Source organism: Colossoma macropomum, unplaced genomic scaffold (assembly GCF_904425465.1).
Source record: "Colossoma macropomum unplaced genomic scaffold, Colossoma_macropomum, whole genome shotgun sequence".
Taxonomy (NCBI): domain Eukaryota; kingdom Metazoa; phylum Chordata; class Actinopteri; order Characiformes; family Serrasalmidae; genus Colossoma; species Colossoma macropomum.
This window is the reverse complement of record NW_023494792.1, coordinates 17309604-17331649: the sequence shown is the minus strand read 5'-3', so window position 1 is coordinate 17331649 and position 22046 is coordinate 17309604. Positions and strand designations below refer to the sequence as shown.

The 22046-nt window shown below is 40.0% G+C and overlaps 1 protein-coding gene across 2 annotated transcripts in view; it reads left to right on the top strand.

The window, feature by feature from the left end:
- The window catches only part of LOC118811811 (PDZ domain-containing RING finger protein 4-like), a 64357-nt gene extending 42882 nt beyond the window's left edge, over positions 1-21475 (top strand). The window contains exons 3-8 of one of the 2 annotated variants that reach the window (XM_036576308.1): positions 532-634; positions 7311-7409; positions 13461-13523; positions 16140-16241; positions 17190-17318; positions 18917-21475. In XM_036576308.1, coding sequence (XP_036432201.1) covers positions 532-634; positions 7311-7409; positions 13461-13523; positions 16140-16241; positions 17190-17318; positions 18917-20407 — 1987 coding nt within the window. In that variant the 3' untranslated portion in view covers positions 20408-21475. Of the gene's footprint in view, positions 1-531; positions 635-7310; positions 7410-13460; positions 13524-16139; positions 16242-17189; positions 17354-18916 lie in introns of both variants that reach the window. The other variant, XM_036576309.1, reaches the window with a different exon arrangement.
- The last annotated feature ends 571 nt before the right edge of the window (positions 21476-22046 follow it).

The window sequence follows — 22046 nt, the reverse complement described above, 5'->3', positions numbered from 1 at the left end:
CTCTGAAATAGGTGTTGATGGAAGAAATTAGTGGGATATTTTTACATTAGCTCACATTTTAGAAAGAATATTTAGATCTTTTCTTACCTGCATTTCATCAGAGCTTATAACTAGGTTACAGCTCTGCCTGGGCACCTTCACGTATTTGCATTTTAGTGACAAACCCACAAAGTGGCAAACAAGCAGCGGCGTAAGCATTTCGTTTCGTTCTAATGTAAATACAGCGTTAGATGTCACCACTTGGGAGCCAGAATCAGCTTTCAACAAAATTTCTCTGCTACTTTTTTGTGAACTACTAATTTGATAAGCTGCTAATTTCAGGTTAGTTGAATAAATGAATGAATAAAATTTTACACAAAAACAGTTGTTCCTTGTCAGTTTTTTTCTTTTGACATGAATTGTGTTGATATAACACATTTCACTCACATTTTGAAACACATTTGAGTCATGTGCAACGGAATGATACAGTTGAGTTATATAAATTCAAAGCACAGTTTTTTCATTGCGCGCTCTCTCTCTCTTTGCCCATAGCTGCCATTCTCTGCACACCATGGGTCAAGAGTATTATGAAGGGAGCGAGTACCTCTCCACCATGCCGGCTGATGCTGAGAGGACGGATGAGTTGGAATATGAGGTAAGACTCCATCCTGTTTCGTCCTGTCAAGTTTATTAATAACAATTGACATCCAGCCAGCGTGACTCCCCATAATAGACCTTTCCCAATCATAAGAGCAGCCCGGCTGGTAATAGAGTCCCCAGGGCTGTCCCCATGGGTCCACACTGACAGATGATGGGTCACAGTCATGACCTAGGACGCATGATCACTGGCTGGTAAATAAATGGAGGGGGTGGGGGCACGCTGTTGCCCTTGGTTGCTGAGCTGAGATCATTGTTGCATTTTCTACTAATATGGCCTCATTTGGGGTTTCTGTTAGTTATGGTCTTTCTGCTCCAACCAGTTTGGTTCTGCAAATACTCAGACCATGTGTTTATTTCTGTGTTTAGCCAGAACTTTGGCCAGCTTCACGATTGGCTAGATTGCTTTGCTCTGTTTTCTGATTGGTTTGATGCAATAAAAGATTCTCTCCGTTAAAGATGTCAGCCAATTGTTTGAATGCCTGCAAGATCAGACTGGTTGAATATGGCAAAGAAGCTGTTACTAAGCAGGATAGCTCAAGGCTACTGCGTAGGATAAACTGGTTCCAGATCAGTGCATGAGGTCCCAAGGGGGGGGGGCTACATTCTGTATTCAGTAGCTGTCCAAAATGACCAAATCTGCCCAAAATATGCCACTGCTTCTGGGTTTTCTGCTCAGCCTACAGCAGTTTAGCCCCACTCATTGGCATTGGAGTTTCAGTTTGGAGTGCTTTTTGAATAAGGCACAATACAGGGCAACCAGTCAGAACAGAGCTCATTTACCTATATCAGTCAAGACACAGTGCCAAAAATGGTCTTGTACACATTGATTATGATCACTTTTGGTAAATTCTGATCCATTTTACTATGCCCAACATGAACAGAATTGCCATAACTACTTTAGAGGCATATATTGCCAGATATCACCAAAATCTCTGAATATGTTGCTGACTAGATGTTCGGTATGAAAGGGTTAAATACAATAACATGGTCCATGTCATTCAGCACCACAATGTTTCTTATTGTGTTATACATTGTAGAATAAATCATAATGATGTTCATATGAATGAGACCACTCCAAATCCACACCACAGCATTTCTGTACCACTGATTTTGATTGTTTCTGCCCCATGAGTGAGTTTGCTCATTATATATATGTCACTGCACTGGAAACATATAACGGCACCTTCAGAACTCTCGTTAAGCCATGCTAGTCCATCATAATGTCAAGAGCTGTTCATCTTGTTAAATTTTTTCTTCCATCTTTGTGTTGAGCTTTGATAGATGATGTTATCAGTCATCTTACAGAATAGCACGCCGTAGATGATGAATTTCTTTTTCTACATGCTAGTTTTTGTTGTGATCCACCAAATTGCATCACTAGCTTGGAGATTTCTTTATTTCCAGGCCATTTGAGGGAGGACAGTCTGTTTAGGAGCTTTGAGTGATATATGATGATACCTTTAGCCTGCTTGTTTCATTTGAATTTGTTCGAATGCTTTTGCCCCACCAAGCATGGGTTCCAGCTCCTCTTCAGAGATTTACACATCCGCTCGTGTCTCCTGCTGCTCACATTAAGTCAGAGCAAATATATTATATTAAGTGCTGATCTACACGGCTCATTTCTGGGAACTAATCCTATTACATTGTGTGTGTTCTTTTTATTTCATGCTTGGAAGGATAGATTCCAGGGTAGAACGTACCTCCACTTACCATATGTCAATAGGAATATCTTTGCACAAAGAGAGGAGCCCACTTAGAAGAGATTGGCTTGTCTTAAGAAAATCTGGCATGAGACAAGGAAAATATTCTAGCTGCTGTTTCAATAGTGTGAAATGACTGTTTGGGCTGGCGTGTTTTATTCATTTCTAAAGTCTGTCGCCTCATTGTTTGGAAATAAAAAAATAAAAAAATTTGGAACACAGTCATGTAAAGATGCTGGTGGAAGGGATGGTCTTACAATGTTAAGTTTCAAATTATGGGATTTATGGTAGATCTTGATATTAAAAACTGACATTAGATTTTTATTTATTTGTTTTTGTTGTTTGGATTTACCATCAGCTAAATTATGTCCATGGAAGGGCAACGTATTGTTTGGTAATCATTACTGCAGTATGACAATCTGGTTACATGCATGTGAGCCTCAGTTGTGTCTGACAAAATAGACAAAATACTAGTATTGTGATTATATTGCTACATATTGCGATTGTGATACGCCTTGCAATATATTTGAAACACATTGGTGAATAATAATAATAATAATAATAATAATGAGTAATATATGATTGGACTGCATTAGTTTGACCAAAATAATTAGCTTTTTTTGGACTAAATGAACATATTAAAGTGCTCATTTTACAAATTGCAGCCTTCTGTGATGTCAGTATTGCAGAGGCTAATATTGTGATAGTGATTAACAAATTGTTGGATATCTTGATTTAATGAAGGATTGATTAACTTGCAAATGCTTAAGCGTAACACACACATGAAAATACAACATACAATATATTACTTGTTTGTATTCATTCTAATGTTAGTGTTTTTGAACATATACATGTTTACTGCCCTAGTAAAATAGGTTTACAAATTATTTTCAGTACTCTAGGTCCAAATGTTTGTAGACTCCTGCTCATCCAACATTTTTTGCAGTAACAGCCTCTACTTTTCTGGAAAGGCTTTACACTAGATGTTGGAACATTGCTGTTAGGATTTGGTTGTATTCAACCAGAAGAACATTACTGAGGTCAGGTTCTGATGTTAGATGTTAAGTTCTGGATTACAAACTCCACTCCAGCTCATCCCAGAGGTGTTGGATGGAGCTCCATCACTCCAGAGAACAGAGCCCAACTGCTCCACAGCCTAATGCTGGGGGGCTTTATACCCCTCTAGCCAACGCTTGGCATTGAGCATGGTAATGGTAAATATATTGTAAGACATGTCACAGTCACAGAAAATAGCAATATAAATACACTGTGGTATGTTTTTCAGTGTTATGTAGCTGTACTCCATGGTTTTCAGAGCTCCGGATGCGGAGATGAAGGATCACTTTCTTTTCTGTCTGCTTTTTTCCCCCTCTCTCTCTTTTCCTACTGCTTTACTCAGTCCTTCTGCTATTACAGCTGCACAAATGCACAGTTATTATGACAGCATACTGGGCATTCTGGCTGTGGGCAGTCATCTCCTCTAATCACTGCATCACACTCATTAATTTACTGTCATTCCTGCATTCCTCTCATCTGCGCTATCTCTCCGCTCTCCTGAGCCTTGGAGATCATCTGGAAAATGGAATGAGAGGGAAAGAGAGCAGGAGGCAGCGGAAGCGTTCCTGGGAAGACACTTTGTAAAGGAGATCAGATGATGCTTTCAGATTTGACTCACTGAGGGAATAATGATACATTCTGACATCCCGACCTGTGCAAAGGAAGCACATTGTTGGAGGAATATCCACTGGGGGCTGAACAGCAGGTGTTTTCTGCTGATAGCGATGCTTCTGATGCCTGTTTACGCTTTAAGTGCTTCCTCTCATTACCTGCAATACGCAGCCCAGCAGTGTTTTTTATCTTCACAGACAGACTTGTGATTTACCTCCAAACCTATTAATATAAAATCACTTCCTTATTCGACAGCCTAACTAATTACTCTGCATGTTATGTCTGAAAAAATGTTATTTAGGTCTTATTTCGTGTCAGTGTTGGGCCTTATCTTATTGAATTCTCCATGTTTTTCTTGCGTTTCTGTGAATAATAATGACGTTTCTGCAGATTTAGGTTATGAAGGCTTTAATTGGTGCTTTAAAGCTTCAAAGAAAATAGAAAATTCAAAATATGTCAGTTCAGTTATATCACTCAGTGTGTAGCAGTATGTGGCACTAAGCCCCAGCCACCCCTTCATTGGATGTGATAGCATCAGTGACTGCACCTCACTCACTTCACCAAGGCTGCTACTCACAGAGGCACTCAATTAAAGATCTGAGAGCTTGTCTGCTCAAGTGTGTCAAAAAAATGAGACGCAAAGCCTGACACTATAGTTGCCCCACTTTCGTCCCTCTCCTTTCCCCCCCTCACATGTTGCTCTGGGGGGCAATTAGCTGTGCAGGCCTCTGCACCGGTGGGCTTATGTTGGGCTGCCACTGTTTGATGAACACAGGCAGGGAATAAGGAGGAAGTGTATGTGACCTCTGGCACTACACGCACCAGATGGCTCTCTGTGGTAGCTTCATTTGTCGCCCTCTTCTCCCCTCTGCCTTCCTTTGTGTTTCTCAATTTTTCCACTCAAAGACCTGACATGCCTGACACATGTGGAACCAGTCAGGCTACAGATGTCAAAGGCTAAATCATTTCTTGTATTTTGGCTCTGATCGCTCTTTGGCTCTGACCACTGGCAAGGCAGCAGGTAACCAAGTGGAGTTCTAGTGAACAGGCCAAATATACACTTTATTTATATTGCGAGTATCTAGGTTTGAAGATTCCATTTCTGTGTGAGACCAGTACAAATATAGTTATTGTATAGTGGTGGTCCAACTAGAAAACAGTCATGCAAAATACCCAGTAGAATGTAGAGAACGCTAATACAATATGCATGACAGTACACTGGCAATATGTCAAAGAAATAGTAGAGTGAAGAATTCAGTAATAATACTTTAACAATACTCTGTATCATGGGTACCTGATTTTATGTTTAAGTGGGGTAGCAGTTGAGGGGGATCTGCTAGAAAAAACAGCTTTTTTTTCAGCAGTACACAAGAGCAAACATTTACCTCACATATCGATTTTTGTCTGTTGTGGCCCCGCCTAGGATTTCCAGATTCCAGTAGCAAAACCAGACCGACAAGGTCTTCAAAATAGTAAAGGCACGGTTGGTCCAAAACTGGACAGCTGGAAACCCAAGTTCCACCACACACTGTTTGTTGTTGCCAAACATCTACTGTTCTGTGTTATGCCATTAGACAGTCAGGACCTTGCTCTGAATCAAATCTCACAGTAATGATGCATCTTCACTGTCATCTTTCTCTTTAGGTGAGACTGATAATATTATGTGAAATATGTAGAATAACTTTGTTAAAGTCATGCAGTTATTCACACTTGCAGTCGGTTTTTCATTCCAATGAAGTAGACAGATATGCTGCGAACAGGTAACCATATCAGTGGAAATCTGTAGTAGATTAATTGCTTGATTATCTGTAGAGGATTATAAAATCTGGTGTTTGTTTCTGTATGAGAGTTTTGCCTACCCAGACAGAGCGGAAACAGTTTGTTGAGTGAAAGGTGTATTTCAGTTTGTGCTCAGAACATTCTCATATACTCACTCTGCTCCCTGTGAATCTGCTGTGATGTCTGTCAAGTAAGTATCTCAGAAAGTAGGGATGAGCAGTATCATTACATTTATCATTATCATGATAAACTACATGGCATTATGTTACAATAAGCATATTTTCGTAACATCAGTGCTTAAAAAATACTGACCACCTGCATGTTTCTTTACATAGAGAGCATGATTAGTCCCTGTTTAAATGGATAAAGTGCAGCACAGTATCTGAAATGTTCAATTCAACTCGTCTTCATAGTTTTTGGTAGTGTTTTAAAAGTGGCACTGCTGGTTCTTTTTTGTCTGTTTCAACTTATCAAACTTAAGGAAAGCAAAATATTGTGATATTGTGCATCATAAAAATGTTGTGAAGTATTGCGATGTTATATTTTTGCCATATTGCCCACCCTGATCAGAAAGTTATGCATTTGATGTACATCTCAGTTGACATTTCCCAGTTAATATTCAGGCCTCTAGCTGTGTTCCATGATTTCTAAATGATTTCATATTTGTGTGTAATGAGGCTTTTGGCTACAGCATGATTTCCTCTGCAATAAATAAGAGTTTCTAACCTCGGTCCTCGTTCTGCCCCGGTAAAGTATGTGAGTGGCTTTTACATTGTGAAGCTTGTAAGGAATGGTTTTGATTTACAGATATTTGAAGACAAATTACAACTTATTCTGACACTATTTCCATAATTGTCACTGTTTCATTCTGATTTTTGTCTGGTTTAAAATTTAAGAGCAGTCGCCATGATGAAGACAATTGACAAGGTCAATAAAGCCTCACAGAGTGAATGCTGCGTGTACTATTAAGTTTCATTTGTGTTGGAAGGAGTTCTGTCGGAGAGTCGTCTGTGGTGGTTTGTTGAAGTTTTGTTTTCAGGAAGATGAAACTGCAGTTAGAATCCTAGTTAGCAAGGCACAAACTGTAGCTGAACCCTCTCTCACCAACTCCACAGTGGAGCAGCCGATGAATTTTTCATCTGCGCAGCTTCTCTGTGGTTAAAGCTCAGCAATCGCTGACCGAATAAATGAATGCTTATTAGCATAAGTACAGCTTATTTACAAACTATATATTAATATTAAAAAGGAAGCTGCATATTAATGCACCGATATTCTTGGAAGTGGAAGTTAAAACTCTTATTTATTAAGATGTATGGGTAATTTGCCCAATCCAGATTAAATATTTCATGCATGGATACATCATTTCAGATGGCTGTTTACTTGGTGATTTGGTGTTGACTGTAAGTGAGAACTCCCTGCACAAAATATTTGTCCTAGAAAAGTGCGACAAAACTTGGAGAGGTTATTTATCAGAAACCAGTCAAAATGTCAACAGCTAACATTATGACTCTTTTCATGTTGTAGGAGGTGGAGCTGTGTCGTTTGAACAGTCAGGAGAAGCTTGGCCTCACTCTGTGCTACAGGACAGATGATGAGGATGACATTGCAATCTATGTGTCAGAGGTGAGTATAGTTTTGTGTTTGGAAATGCCAGCTCAATCACACAACAAAAAACAAAACGTGATCAGCCTTAACAGTGACTTTTCACACACATACTAAATAAATGTGACTAAGTGACCAAGATAGGTTTTTAGCACTGTGCCAAAACATTCACTATGAATAAACTCAGACTGCGACACTGTGGGAATCAGAGGAACTAGCCTGAGTTCAGTTGGCAACCCTCAAAATAAAATGACAGCTTAAGTATCACACAGGTTCATTTATTATACATGACAGATGAACAGAGACGTGGTTTCCTCGGTATTAAAATGCAAGAAGTTTTATTATACACTTAACTGAAAATATTAAACTAATTAAAATAATACAACTGCAATGGGCCAGCTAGATCCAGAAACAGCTGTACATCTAGTACTAAAGTAAGAGAAGAGATGTCTGTAATCACTGTAGGCAATCATGGCTTTGAACATATAGCTGAAACTCAAGGCACCAGCCAAGACAGGATGGCAAACTGGCTGCAAGGAGTGGGGGGGGGGACATAAGCAGGCTAATCCACAAATTCCAGTTCTTCAAATTTCACCCGAGGCATACCAGCCTCCACCTACAAATCAGGATGGTACCTAAAGTTAAAACAAAGGTTAGCAACAGTTGGTTTGGGCTGCCAATACAGAACATGACTTACAATTTAACAAAACAACACATTAACAAAAAAAATCCAACATAACAGTAATCAAAACTTTGATAAAGAGAAACTTTTAATTAATGAAAAAAAAAAAGAAACGAAAAGAAGGACAAAGACAGCAGCAGTGCAATGACTCACTTTAAACAAACGATACATGTAAGTTGATGCAATATAGTTGCAATGACATTGGCACAAGATTACCTGCACATTGGAGTTTATGCTGCAGCCATATGTGGGAAGGGAAACTTCAAACCTAAACACAAACAAAACAGTTAAAAAGACATTCAGTATCAAATAATCGTTATAAATAAAACTTTATGCTGAGCATACCCCTTCAGTTATCCCAAACCCAGGAAGCAGATTTCAATCAATACTTACCTGAAACAACATTAGGAGTTACACACAAATGAATGCTGCCATTTTAAAGATACATGGAATAACCACAGCTGCTGAGAATTACAGATTTGTGGTCAAGCCCTTAAAGGTACTCTAAACCTGGTTACATAAATATCATTTAAATATTATTTGAAATTAATAGCACACAATTAACCATATACTCTAAGGGCCAGTTTCCCAGACCATGATTAAGGCTAAGCCTGGACTTCACTATTGACAATTTAGAATAGACCTAATCCACATCCAGGATACTAGCCCTAGATTGAAGTATTTTGACAAAAACTGTGTTGTGTGCTACAGTTTCTCATTGCCAAAAGCAGTTTGAGCTTATGTGATTCTTGATTAACAGTAGTTTTACTACATCACCATAGCATAATAAAAATAGTTTCTTTAGTTAGCTAGGCCCTGTCTAAGTAATCATGTTCTGCCCCTGACACAAACTGGTCTGTAATGTGGGCATAATATTGGCAATACAATATACAAAGTATATGACTGACATCATATCTACATAAACCCGAACACAGCTCTGCTATTTTTAACCCCTGGTAAGCGCATGTATTAATGCTGTTCATTAAAAATGTAGGAGATCTGCTGCATATCACTACCAGCAAGAGACCACCCTTTTTTTCCTGCTCTTTGAGGCTTTCAGAGATGTTGACTTTCTCGCCAAATTGTTTGCAGACAAAGAATAACAAGCCCATGATGATTAGAATTACCCATTCTCAGAATACAGCATGATCTGCAGGAAAGAGAGGCATTTGGGCTGCATGTCAATGAGATAGAAAGACCCCAGTGCAAATATGACTTAATCAAAAGTGACATTTGAATTTGATACTTCTCTCCTGGCTCCTACACTGTGTGCTGGGCTTAATAGGCATGTTTGGATAGTTTTATTTGTCATGGTATTATGGCTTGATTGAAGGTTTCCTCAACGTGAAAAGTCAGAGCACACAAGAATAATATGGACAAGACGTAATGACATGGTTGTGTAACGCACTGATTAAGGGCACTTGTTTAAGGCCTGAGTGCTGTTGCATTAGGTTTATTTGAGTAATGCTGTTCTGATTGTGACAGGAACACTGACAAACAGCTCTTTGACACAGTTTACATTTTAGTTTATGTTGGCGCTGATCACAGTATAAGCTGGTTTTAGGTACACTGCAAGCATTGCCAGCAAATTACTAGGAAATTGTAATTGAACTGAATGTGGGATGTGACAGCAACAAGTGAGAACTAAAATTATACCAACAAGCAAACATAGGCCAGATACATTGAGTAGTTCAGAATATTAACATGTTAGACTTCAGGTTTACCAGTTCAGCCTATAATTGCTGTAATTAAAATGAACAGCCTCAAACATAGCTGTTTACTTACTTGTCTACATCACTGAGGATTTGAATGGTCCTCTGTGAAGAGATGAAGAGATGCTCTTATACTGCTCTTTACACACAACCATTTAAACCCTTAGAAATGAGTTACATAGAAATATGCAACTTCAAATCAATATTGGTGCTTTAGCAGGGATTTTTTGATAATACCTATGATCTGTATACAGTATATCTCGTTTGGGCCCTGTTTCACATACAATAATGCAGAAATTGATTATTGTAAATCTACAGCAGCATACAGATACATCACTGTAGTTTTGTGAACAATTTACTGTGTTGTCAGTGTGCAGCTCTCCTTTAACCCCTTGAATAGTCAAGGCCCACTGGCAGGCCCAATGTTTTATTATGCACTTCTATAACCTCAGAATAGCTTGGCCAGTTTGCACTGAAGTCCCTGTAGTTACTAAATTATAAGCCTTAGCATGTAATGAGCCTGGGATTTTAGGAATATTAATTTACTGTTAACATAATGTAGACCATTACTGTTAGTGATGCAACTAGTAGCCAGTAATTCACTATCATTTAAGTCCATTGTTTCTTTCCATATATAGTACAGAGGTCAGGGGCTACTTTTCATTTATTTAATTTCCAGTCAAAATGGCCATTAAATAAAAATGAATCTTTCAGGAGATACTTCAGAGGAGATTAGATACAAGATATTCCAGAAAGGAAATGGAAAGTCAAAGGAAAATAAATGGAAAAAAACAGGACTTGATTTGAAATGATTAATGAAATACAGAAAACCTAACAACCTAGACTCCTAACAACCGCACGTGATTGGTAGACCACCAAACCTGTCACCATCAGATAAACAGCACTTAAAGCTTTCATCTTTGAGAGAGAGGAGACAATCAAGCTCCACTCTTACTACAGATCTGAAAAAATCCACAGGTGTTTCTGTCCATCTATCCACTGTGAGAAGAACAACTCAACTCTGAAAGGATGTGTAGCTGAGAAGAAGCCCTTACTGAGAAAAGGAAACAGATAAAAAAACAAGAACATTTGCAAATCAAACAAAGCAGCTGCTGGTGGTCTCAGAATGATTGGGATTATGTGGATTGTGAGAAGCAGAAAATGTAACCAACCTCTAAGACTGAACTTTGGAGGTGTTTAAAAATATTCCTGCAAATTTATTTGAAAAACTGAAAGCAAGTCTCCTGAAAAGTATGGAAGCTGTAATAAAAGCAAAGAGTGGATACATTAAATAGTAATTCTTTTTATTTAAATATCTGACATTTGTTGAGGCTTCTGTGTAATTTTCTTTTAACTTTACATTTTCTGCTTTTTTCTCTGATGCTCAAAAATGAATAATTTGTACCTAATGGCCATTTTGATGGGAAATAAAAAATAAACTGATCTGTGAGCTATATATTACTTGCTATCCTATATGCCTTGAGCACCTGTAAATAACTTTAAATTGTTCAGAACAGCAAGTATTAGCCAAAATACTGACATACTCGCACCTCTCTCCTGGCACTGCAAAAAACGACTGCTTCCAAAAATCATGGTGTGTGTATGTTAGACAGATTTGGTCGAGGGGGTTCTTCTCCCACTTGTTGGCACCATATCCAAAGCCACTCTCCTCCTTTCTGCCAAACATGCTCCTAGATTCATTTGAAGTCGCCTCAGAGCCGCAAGGTACTTGCAGAAGAGACTCCTGCTGAATATAGATATGCCAGTGCCAGTCAGTGGTTGCAGGCTTATTAAAATCTTCACTCCATAAAATTGAAGACTACAGATGCGTGGCCTGTGCTATCTGCCATATTATACGCTGCTCTTGATGTACTGCCTTTGCTGTCAGTTGTAAAACTGCGAAGGAGGATCACAGTAAATGCACTGTAATCCATTTTATGAGGAAAGTGTATTCGCATTGAAATTGGCCCTTTCACAAATGATTCAGTTGCTACGATAATAAACATAATAATAATGAAGTGATAACATTCATAACTATATAAAAATAGGGATGTAAGGACGGTGCAGTAACACGTTGCTGTAATTTTGTTGTGTGATGAATCTTCGTCACAACCCATGAAAGACATGACTTTGATAGTTATCTAGATAATCTAATCGACAAGAAAACAGAATGCTGTAATGGAAGCACTGCTTTAACAGATGAACAGGACATATCAGTGGCATCTCTTGGTGCGGCTGTCTCTGTCAGTATGATCACACACTGTGGCAGGTCATCATTCTAAAGAGTTGGGTCTGGAGTGTGTTATGAAGATAGAAGACTACAATTGTCAGTCATCTCTAGAGATGTGCTATGATTTTACAGAGTAAAACAAATGAGGTGAGACAAGAATTGACTGGCCATTGAAAGATGGCGCTGCCCCTTTACTTAGTATCATTAGTCACAGAGGATCGTGAGATTGATAAACCTGTGAATCACAAGCGAGTCATGCTTTTATATTTCCAAGAAATTTCAGAAAGTGTGAATATTGCCTTGGGAATGTAAATGTGAGTGTAAATCAAAGTTATATTTCTAAATGAAAAACAGTTCTGAAAAAAGTTCTACCCGTTGAAACAATGACTGTAGAGCTTTCATTTGAGGGCATTTACATCTATATGTATATAATAATCACAGTTCTTTTATACATAGACCACTAATTTCAGGGGTCATCATTGCATAATCTTAAATAAAACTGCCTTGCAAATCGTTTGTAATTTGTTTACTGCCTGAAGTCTGTGACACTTAAACAGTAACTCTGGTATCTTCCAGATATGCCAGGTTTATAATGCAGCCATTTTTTAGTTTCTGTTTGTTTCAAGGACCTTCTTGCATTCAGTCACTGAAAGACATGTGCACCGAGTTCCAACTGAGCAACTGAGTTCCCAGTAAGGAATAATAATTCCTCTTTTTGCTGGATAATTCTGTAGTTGCTTTAGTATGCTTTGGGTCATTGTTCTATGTAGTGCTGAAATGACTGGTCTTTGTAAAAAGGCTTTGATTCCTATAAGGTTTGCTCAATATACAGTACTGCAAACGTTTTAGGCATCAGAGAAAGTCTGATTTAGAAAGCTGTTAATGTGGACACTAAGCATTTGTTTTCTCAGAAAGAAACTCATTGCAATAAATACAAATAATATTAATACAATAAGTTGTGATTTTACATATGTCAGTGTGTTCATTTAACCATTTCCTAATCTCTCCTCAAGGATGCCCATTATTATTTGTAGTTATTGTCCAGTGCCTGGTTTCGCTAATCAGTACTTCAGTATGTTAAATCAAGTGTCCTGCTGATGGAATTGAATGATTCTATGTGAGAGCTGGAGGCGTCCAGGAGATATGTGGAACCAAATATTGTTCTTCAAACTAGCTCATAATATAAGCTTTTTTCCCCTAATAAAACGTTTTTGTTACTTTTTACTGTATTTGTTTTCATAATATACGATTTTACAAGCAAAAATACACTCACTGCTGAGAAAAATGGTTTTAAGCAATGCATTTGGGGCCTAATACATTTGCACAGCACTATAGATGACAATACACTTGAATTAAAGACAGTCATTGTTTCAATGTGTCCAGTTACTTACAAACTGCTCTGTACGTGCTTTTCATTCTTAATTATGCAGTCTCACGCTTTCCCCTAGATTGGACCAAACAGCATCGCAGCGCGAGATGGCCGTATCCGGGAAGGGGACCGTATTTTGCAGGTAACTTTCAGCATGCCAGCCTTATTAGACACCCATGAGGAGCTCTTTATGCCAGCAGAGCAGTCATTGTCTCACAGTTAGAGGCCTCTTTCATTTTTAATGGCTGCACATTAAGCCTGAGTGTAACCCCCCTCAGTGTTTCCTGGCTGTTACAGTGCAGGAGTCAGCAGTGGCAGCCCGCAGGGGGGAGTGCACACTTTTACATCCTGGTTTAGTGGGAGGAGAGAGAGAGAGAGTGCTTTAGCCTCTGATGGATCTCCGAAGTAGGGAGGGGGTCTCCACAGGACCATTACTTCGGACCCATGTTGTGGGGGTACGTGTAGTGTGTATGTATGTGTGCACTGATGGGCCCTCCAGGGCAGGGAGGGGGTCTCCTTGGCATCATTAGCCTGGAGCAGTGTTGCTGCGCTGGTCACATCGAGAAGCAGATGTGTCCCTGTGGAGCATTTTAAAGTGCACTATTACAGCCTCTCAAGAGCTACTCTACTTCACGCTTAGGTATTTTTGGCTACAATCACACCTTTACTAAAGCAGTTCTTAATCTCATTTTTGCTGACCGAGGCTATTGCAAGCAGTTATAGCTATTTAAGTTGTAGTAGTAACTATAACTGTTTTTAGGCTGCTTCCAGCTATCTGAAGAGGAAATCCACCACTCTACTGCCAGTTGCCTTTACAATGTAAAGAAAAGGCGCATTCAAATAAAGTGTAAGATTACTGTGAAACAAACACCAGTAATCCAGACACAGTACTGTGTTGGTCTCTGGAACACAAATATAACATCACACAAAAACAAATTAATGCAAGTTTTGGCTTCTGCTGCCTTTCCTTGCTAAGCTTTCCATACCAAAACCTTAACTGTAAAAGGACCATATCATAGAAGTACAAATTTTCCTTGCTTTTTTTTGAAGTAAAATAGTTATTATTCACTTCCCAATCTCTACATTAAAAACTGGAAAAACAGCGTATTTTGAGTCCACTGTTTTCACAATGTCACACATAAATATATTCAGCTTACAGCAGTTTAATTCCTCCCATTCAAGGTGAAGTAATGAGGAGTGTTTCAGCCTTGTCTGATTTTGGAATAAGGCGCAGTAATAAAAAAAGTTTGTTTAGGTCTAAGGGATAAAGAGAAGTGATGGAAAACCTGATGGAAAAATGAATTAGAACCAGACAAACCTCATATTCATAAGTGGGTTTCAGAGCTCAAAATACAATAAAATAATAATGTAAAGTCATGTAATGTAAATAAAGATATGGGCCCTGTAAACATCACCTGCAAAAGCTGTTCTCTTTGTCCACTCTCAACCTGGCTTGTTTTGGCATTCATAGAAATGCTCAAGCTTCTTTAATTGCCTCGAGGCTAGCATGTGAGTGTATGTCAGGCTAGTCTGTGTGGGTGGGTGCACAAGCTTATTGATGTGTGTGTGTGTGTGTGTGTGTGTTTGTGTGTGTGTTTGTAAATGTATACCTGGTTGTGTGTGCATGTCACTGATTGGTGCGGTGCGGGTTTGCAGGGCAGTTACTGTTATCCTTGCAGTGACGGCATCATTACTCATATCGCAAAAAAGATGGACGCTGGCTGTCACGGACCGCTTAATTGTGTGGCTGGCTGAATGTGAGCCGGCAGCACATCAACACTCTGTCACATGAGCGTTTCCCTTCAATGAGGGAACATTATCGCCTCAATATCAGTGACTGCTAGTGACTGTTCACCTGGAATGAGTGTGTTGACCAATGTCCTTTTTCTCCAGCATGTCTATCAGCCAATTCCACTCTCAGTGCTTCCTATGGTATATTAAGCCAGTAAAATGTTCAGGCTTGGCATCATATCTGATGAATACAAAGCTTTTACTTGTTCTTCTTCTGATCAGTGTAAAACTTGATTTTAAAAAATCCCTTTTTAGCTGTTAAATTGATTTCTTATTTAGTTTTGCACTGGTGCTATGAGGCCAATGTAGCTTAGAAGTAGCACACCAATTAGCATTGTGTAAACTGCCTGCCTAAATCATCACAAACGTGCCTCAAACTGTGTTGTTACATAATATCAAATAGACTTGCTTAAATGGTTTCACACACTGTGTAACACTGTTATATATAAAGATTTGCAAAAATAACGCTAAAATAATAAAGCTAAAAGCCTGAATTTTGTTGATACTTTTATCCAGAGAAGTAAACTTCAGATATCAACAATGTCTTGGTTGATTTACTACAATTAGGGTAAGGGGAAACTTTGTAAATTTTTTGCCTAAATATCACTTAAAAAAAAATAAAAAATTTGGTGTTAAATACTCTGGAGACTAAATGTTTGTCAAGTTGGAACAGATAAAAGTGCAATATTAACTGTACACAATGATTTTTATTCGAATTTCACATACTGTGCTGCACCAAGTCCTGCTAAACTAATTAAGGAGACAAATTAAGCTCTCTTTGTAATGAAATATGCCTTTGCAAAGATATTCACAATATGCATAGAAAAGCTTATTGTACAATTTTTCATTATAGTGATAAATATCATCATATTGCTCAACCCTACTGGACACATAAGGTCATTATAGGCTTTGTTTAGCTTCTGGCTAGACTGAAACTAAGCATTGTTTGCTGTGTTTTTTCCCTCAGATAAATGGTCAGGATGTGCAGGACAGAGAGGAGGCAGTGGCAGTGCTCTCTAGTGAAGACTGCAGAAACATTGTACTGCTCGTAGCCAGACCAGAGATGCAGGTAAGGAGACTAATACATATACACACTCTTGCATGCACACACACATATTTGTAGCCCTGCAGACCAACAGAGAAATTACACTGATGAATGCAAGAATACACACAGCATCTCATGCTATAATAGCCCCACTTAAAGCACTGTAGGACTCTTGAAGGTGTTGTCCTCCCGTACTCAGCAGAGCAGAAACAGGCCTGGCATTTGCTTTGATTTATAGAGGTGACCATTTTGATTTCCTCCAGTAAACATGCTTGGGGCAGAGGATGTGCCCTGCCCTCTCCTCATGCTGATGACCAACACATTCACCCAGTCGTGTTTTATTTTCACACACTGCCGGGGTAATTGACTTCCACCCGTCACCCATAAAAACTAATAGCATACTAATACTGCACAGTTCAAGCGTCGGACCAAGCTGAATGGTCATGACAGGCCAGAGCAGCGGAGCTCAAACAACCATTAATGGACCTTCTTCTCTCTCAATGTAATTAAATACATCTCTGATAGTAAATTTGAAACCATAAATATGGATTATGCTTTATGGACAAGCGCCCGGCAGAGAGCTGATGTAAGAAATTAAAGGAGAGGGTCAGCAGGACACTAGGTTTCGTATTGATCATTTGATACGAGAGCTTGGTTCATTAAATGCTTCGCACAAAGTTTATTATCCTGCTGTAGAGCAGTCTAATGTGCACGGCAAAATGTAAGAGGTTCAGGCTTGTACATCACTAAATTCCCATGATCATAGACCATAGATGACTCTATACACAAAGCATTTTGTACATAATCTAGAAGTGTCCACAGTTCTTGATTAAAGCTAACAGGGTTAGTTCTGTACTCATGCTTAGTCAAGGCTCATTTGAGTTTGTTACTCATGCTTGGTTTATGCAATACAGTCAACCTCTCTCTCAGTCTTTCACCCTCTCTTTCCTCTGCCTCTGTATTTCTCTGCAGTTGGATGATGCAGCCTGGCTGGATGATGAGCACAGTGAATTTTTGGAGGAACTCAAAATGGAGATGCTTGAAGAACAGAGGAGAGAGGAGGAGGAGATAGAGAGAGCAGCCAGAGAAGAGGAAGAGCAGGTGGGTGGTGGAAAACAGAAGAGCAGTGAGTCCTAGTAACACTGTGCTGCATGGGAGCATAAACAGTAGCTAGTTCAGACCCTTGAGGGTTTTGTTGCAGATGGGATTATTTGGGATATTTGTGAATGTGTCTGATACACAGTTGTGCAGTATCACTCTACATGGCATGTATAGTTGATTTCTTTAGAATGAGAGTTTTGTTTGAAGTTAATGTGGTTTGATTTTAATATAGTCCCCCTAGTCCTTAGAATGTCTAAGCATGGAACACTCACACTTAGAAAAAGTACAAGTGTCTGAAATCTCAGGTGACTATACTTTAACTTAAGTGTAGAAACTCCACAATATGTCCAAACACAATGTGACTGATTTTCTGGTTAGACCTTGCTGGAACTATCAAGAGTGGTAGGGTTTTATAAATCTTTATGGTAGTGGAAGGGTCCATTATCAGTAGTGGAGTCGAAAAGTCTGAGACCACTAGTGAAACTTCTACTTTGCATTATTTTCTAATTTGATAAAGTTTTTTCATTACACATTACATAGTCAGCATAACAGTGAGTGAAAAGTATGATCTTTGAAACTTTGACATGAATTTAAAACTTTCTGAACGGATGGAATTTCTGAATTGGCATGGCATCTACTGCCCAATCTAAATATCCAGCATTCTCCAGACTTGCATATATGTAAATCTAACGTGTTATGGAGAAGGTCCATGAGGCTGTAGGGCTGTCTAACTCTGCCATTTATCTAAGCCATAAGGGGGATAGTTCAGTCTTTCTGTGAATTTCCAGAAAGGCAGCTTCAGGATTCAGCAGACTTTGCACGTGGGGATGCACAGAATTCATAGTAAAACACATGATGACAAACGAAATAGGAGCTTAAAAAATTGAAAAAAACAGTTTTGCAGACAAACAAACAGAATGTCTTCCAAAATATGTAACGCAGTTCATTTGGAAATGTACAGGTTTTGGTGTCAATATCAATCATGGAAGTGAGTCGAGCTGAAGTGCTCTTTTTAATGCTTTTTATAGCCTGTGATGAGTTGATCAGATCCAGCTGAGAGTCATTTTAACACATTTCAATGGAAAGGAGAAGACTAAAAAAATAAATAAATACACTTCTGACCAGTTCAAAGGTTTCAGCATGGTCACAGATTTGCTTAAATTTGAATAGTAGAATAGAAATTGTGCACAATCTTAAATATTTCTTCTTCATTTACTTGTAAGTTTTCTTTGTTTTAAAATTTTCAAATTTCAAAAATATTCTGTGAATATTCTGAAAATATCCTGATAACTGAGTGGTTTACTCTCTCTGTCAGTAGACTCCCACATCAAGCCCCTTCACTTCCATCATTACATGGATATAGGGTTATGATTAGACTGGAGCTAGGTAAAGTTGAGGTTAAGGCTAGGGTTAGAGTGACTGCTAGGTTTAGAGTTATGGAAAAGTAAATTTCTTCAATGAGCACCTAAAACAAATCAACAGTGTACCATGAAAATAATGTGTTACTGATTCTTTTTTTTAATGAAAATGCCTTATTTTATGAAAAAAAAAAAAAAGAAGTTGCATCTCTGACTTCAAAAATGTCTTACTGTCATTAGGCCAGGAAGACAGAGCCAGAGGATATCATGGCTGGTAGTGCTTCCTGCTCCTTCAGTCAAGAGAGGACACGTGCTGCTGGAGCCCAGCGCCACTGTTCTGACACCTCCGACCACAACGTTCTGGCCCAGATCCAGAAGAGGCTGTCCCAGTGTTTGCGGCAGCGGCGGGAGGCAGTGGGCCAGAGAAGTGAGTCCCCGGGGCTGGCTAGATGTTCTGGGGAGGGACTGGTGGGGGAGGAATCCGAAGGTGACCGCTACCAGCAACTTTTGGAGCTGAAATGCCAGATCCGTAACAGTGGCGAGTACGATTTGTTCTACAGCCGCAGCAGCACCATCGAGTGTAGTCTGACGGAGCAAAGTGGCGGGGTGGAGCGGGAGCTGCGCCTCCTCAATGAGGAGCTGCGTAGCATCGAGCTGGAGTGCCAGAGCATCATGCAGGCACACCAGCTACGGAAGAAAGACCAGCGGCAGCCGGTGCCAGCCAAAGAGCAGCTGCAGTGGAGTCCTCGTCGTGGACGTGGACAGCAGCAGGGAGGCAAGCTGGCTAATATCAATGAGCATCCAGAGAAGTCAGACAAGGACAGTTCAAGTGCTTACAATACAGCAGAGAGCTCCCGCAGTACACCACTGGCTATGGACCGCTCTCCAGAGCATTCGCTACAGAGGATGGTCAGCCTCACCAATCAGAAGAACCTGAAGAGCAGTCTGAGCAGTCTGATTGCGGGACGGGGCTCACCCCCGTGTCCTGCTGTGAGGAGGGCTCCTAGTGGAAGTCCCGATCATAGTAATCCCTCAGAGTCAGAGCAGACCCCCCCAGCAGAGGACGAAAGCTCCCCAAAGAAAGACAAGGCACTAGGCTCAAGGATCCCCTACCTCTCCCACCGTCACCAGCAAGCGGATGTTCCAGCCCATGCCAGGCATTACCAGAGCTACATGCAGTTGGTCCAGCAGCGTTCAGCAGTGGAGTACGGCCAGAGCCAGCTCAGCCTGCTGGCAGCGGGTGGCCCGCAGGCCTCCCGGCCTTCAGAGCCCAAGATGGAGTGGAAGGTGAAGGTGCGGAGTGACGGGACGCGCTATATCACCAAGCGGCCAGTACGGGATAGGCTGCTGAGAGAGCGGGCACTCAAAATCAAGGAGGAGCGCAGCGGTGGGATGACAACAGACGACGATGCCATGAGTGAGATGAAGATGGGCCGATACTGGAGCAAGGAAGAGCGCAAGCAGCAGCTGCTGAGGGCCAAAGAGCAGCGGCGACGACGGGAACTCATGCAGCGCTGCCGGTTGGACAGCCTGAAGGAGAGCCCGCAGAGCAGCGGGGAGGGCCGCAAAGAGGTCAGTATCATTGAGCTCAGCCACCGCAAGATGATGAAGAAGCGCAACAAAAAGATTCTGGACAACTGGATGACCATCCAGGAGCTGATGACACATGGAGCGAAAGCGCCAGAAGGGGCCAAAGTTCACAACGCCTTCCTTTCTGTTACAACTGTATAGAGAGCCACTCAACTCAGACTCAAACTCTACCCCATGTGGTATGATCTACTTTTGCCTCGTTCAATGTGGCGATTTTTATGAAAGGGAAAAGAAGAGTATTTTTCTCACTTTGTTATTAATAAACATTTTGTAAGCAGTTTATCAACAGATTCATCACATTTTTAATGGGAATAATTTTTTGTCCACAGTTTTTGAAGACAGTTTTTCATGTCACCCTCAGTGAGAAACTCTTCAGTGCAACAATTCCAAAGCGCTAATTTATGTTGAAAGCTGCTTATATTTTTTTCTTTTCTTTCCCTGTAAGTTCTGTTCTTCACTGCATCCTTGCCTCAGTTACGCATCCTGTTCATGTTCGAGTTTCTGTTAATCTGAATGTAAATCACCATGTAATTATTTGCTTTTAATTTTAATCTCGTTACTGGTTTCATTTTTCACTTGGTTGGTTCTTGAAAGGAAATTCAGTTTCATAACTCATGCCATGACTGTGGAAAACTTTGCCGCCTCAATCTTAGACACTGTAAGATTTTTGTGTGATTTTTTCCAAGGAGGGGAAAAAAAAAAAAGTCTGACCAATCTAGTTACAACACAATCACCAGCAACAGGCCTGGGGCAGCAATCAGGCCTATGGCAAACAGCTTATGGACAAATATTTTTCTCTGTGCATTTCAGTGATGAAGCTGCACCATTAGGCATTTGGTTGATTTTCTGTGGGGGCAGTGTTCCTCATTTTCGGTCCAGGTGAACCCTTGAACTGCAGTGTTTCCCTTGCTCTAAGGCTGCTGATTGAATTTATCAAGGGCCTGATTATTTGCTGATCAGTTGAATCAGATGTATTAGAGCAGAGGAAGCACTGTTCTAACCCAAGGGCTGAGAATGAGAGGCACAAGGTAAAGTTTATAAGGTTAGGAAGGGGGTCAAAATTATGGTTTGGGAAATGTTGTCACTGGAGGACAACATTGAAAATGCCAAAATATGTCTCAGTATGTCTACATGTCTACAATTACTATATAAACACTATTAGTGTGTTACAGTGTGCCTTCATTGGGCCAGTCAGTGCTATAACTCCATTTATCATTGTTAAAGCTGTTAACATGTTAATGCTATTATTTATAAGTCACAGAAAATGTCAGTTCTCCTATCTGCCTGTGACCCTACATGATGTACATTTCTGTGCTTTGTCTTATCTAGAACACCTGATTCAAATGAAAAACTGTTTAACAAGCTCCTCATGGGCTAGGTAAGGTGTGTAGAGTAGGGAAAACACAGAAGTGTGCATAGCGTGGGGTCTCCAGGACCAGGATTGGGATCCCCTGCTATAAGACATTTGAACAGGTGAATAAGAAATAAATGGGGTGAAAATGAAGTGGAGTGCAGGTGGAATGCAATGGCACTGCCTAACTCAAGAGCCTTTATCTACCAGTCACCACAGACTAGCAGTGCTGATCTAGGATCAGTTTCCCCACATAACTGTATTTGTTATAATACAGAATTACATTTACATTAGTGCATTGAGAAATATGTGATGCTGTGTTCAGACATGTTGCCAAATATATTAAATTCAGTATTACCCTCATCAACAATGAGCCTTTCCACAAAGTCTCAGCTTAAAAGTATTCTAAATCAGTACCTGCCCAAGCCT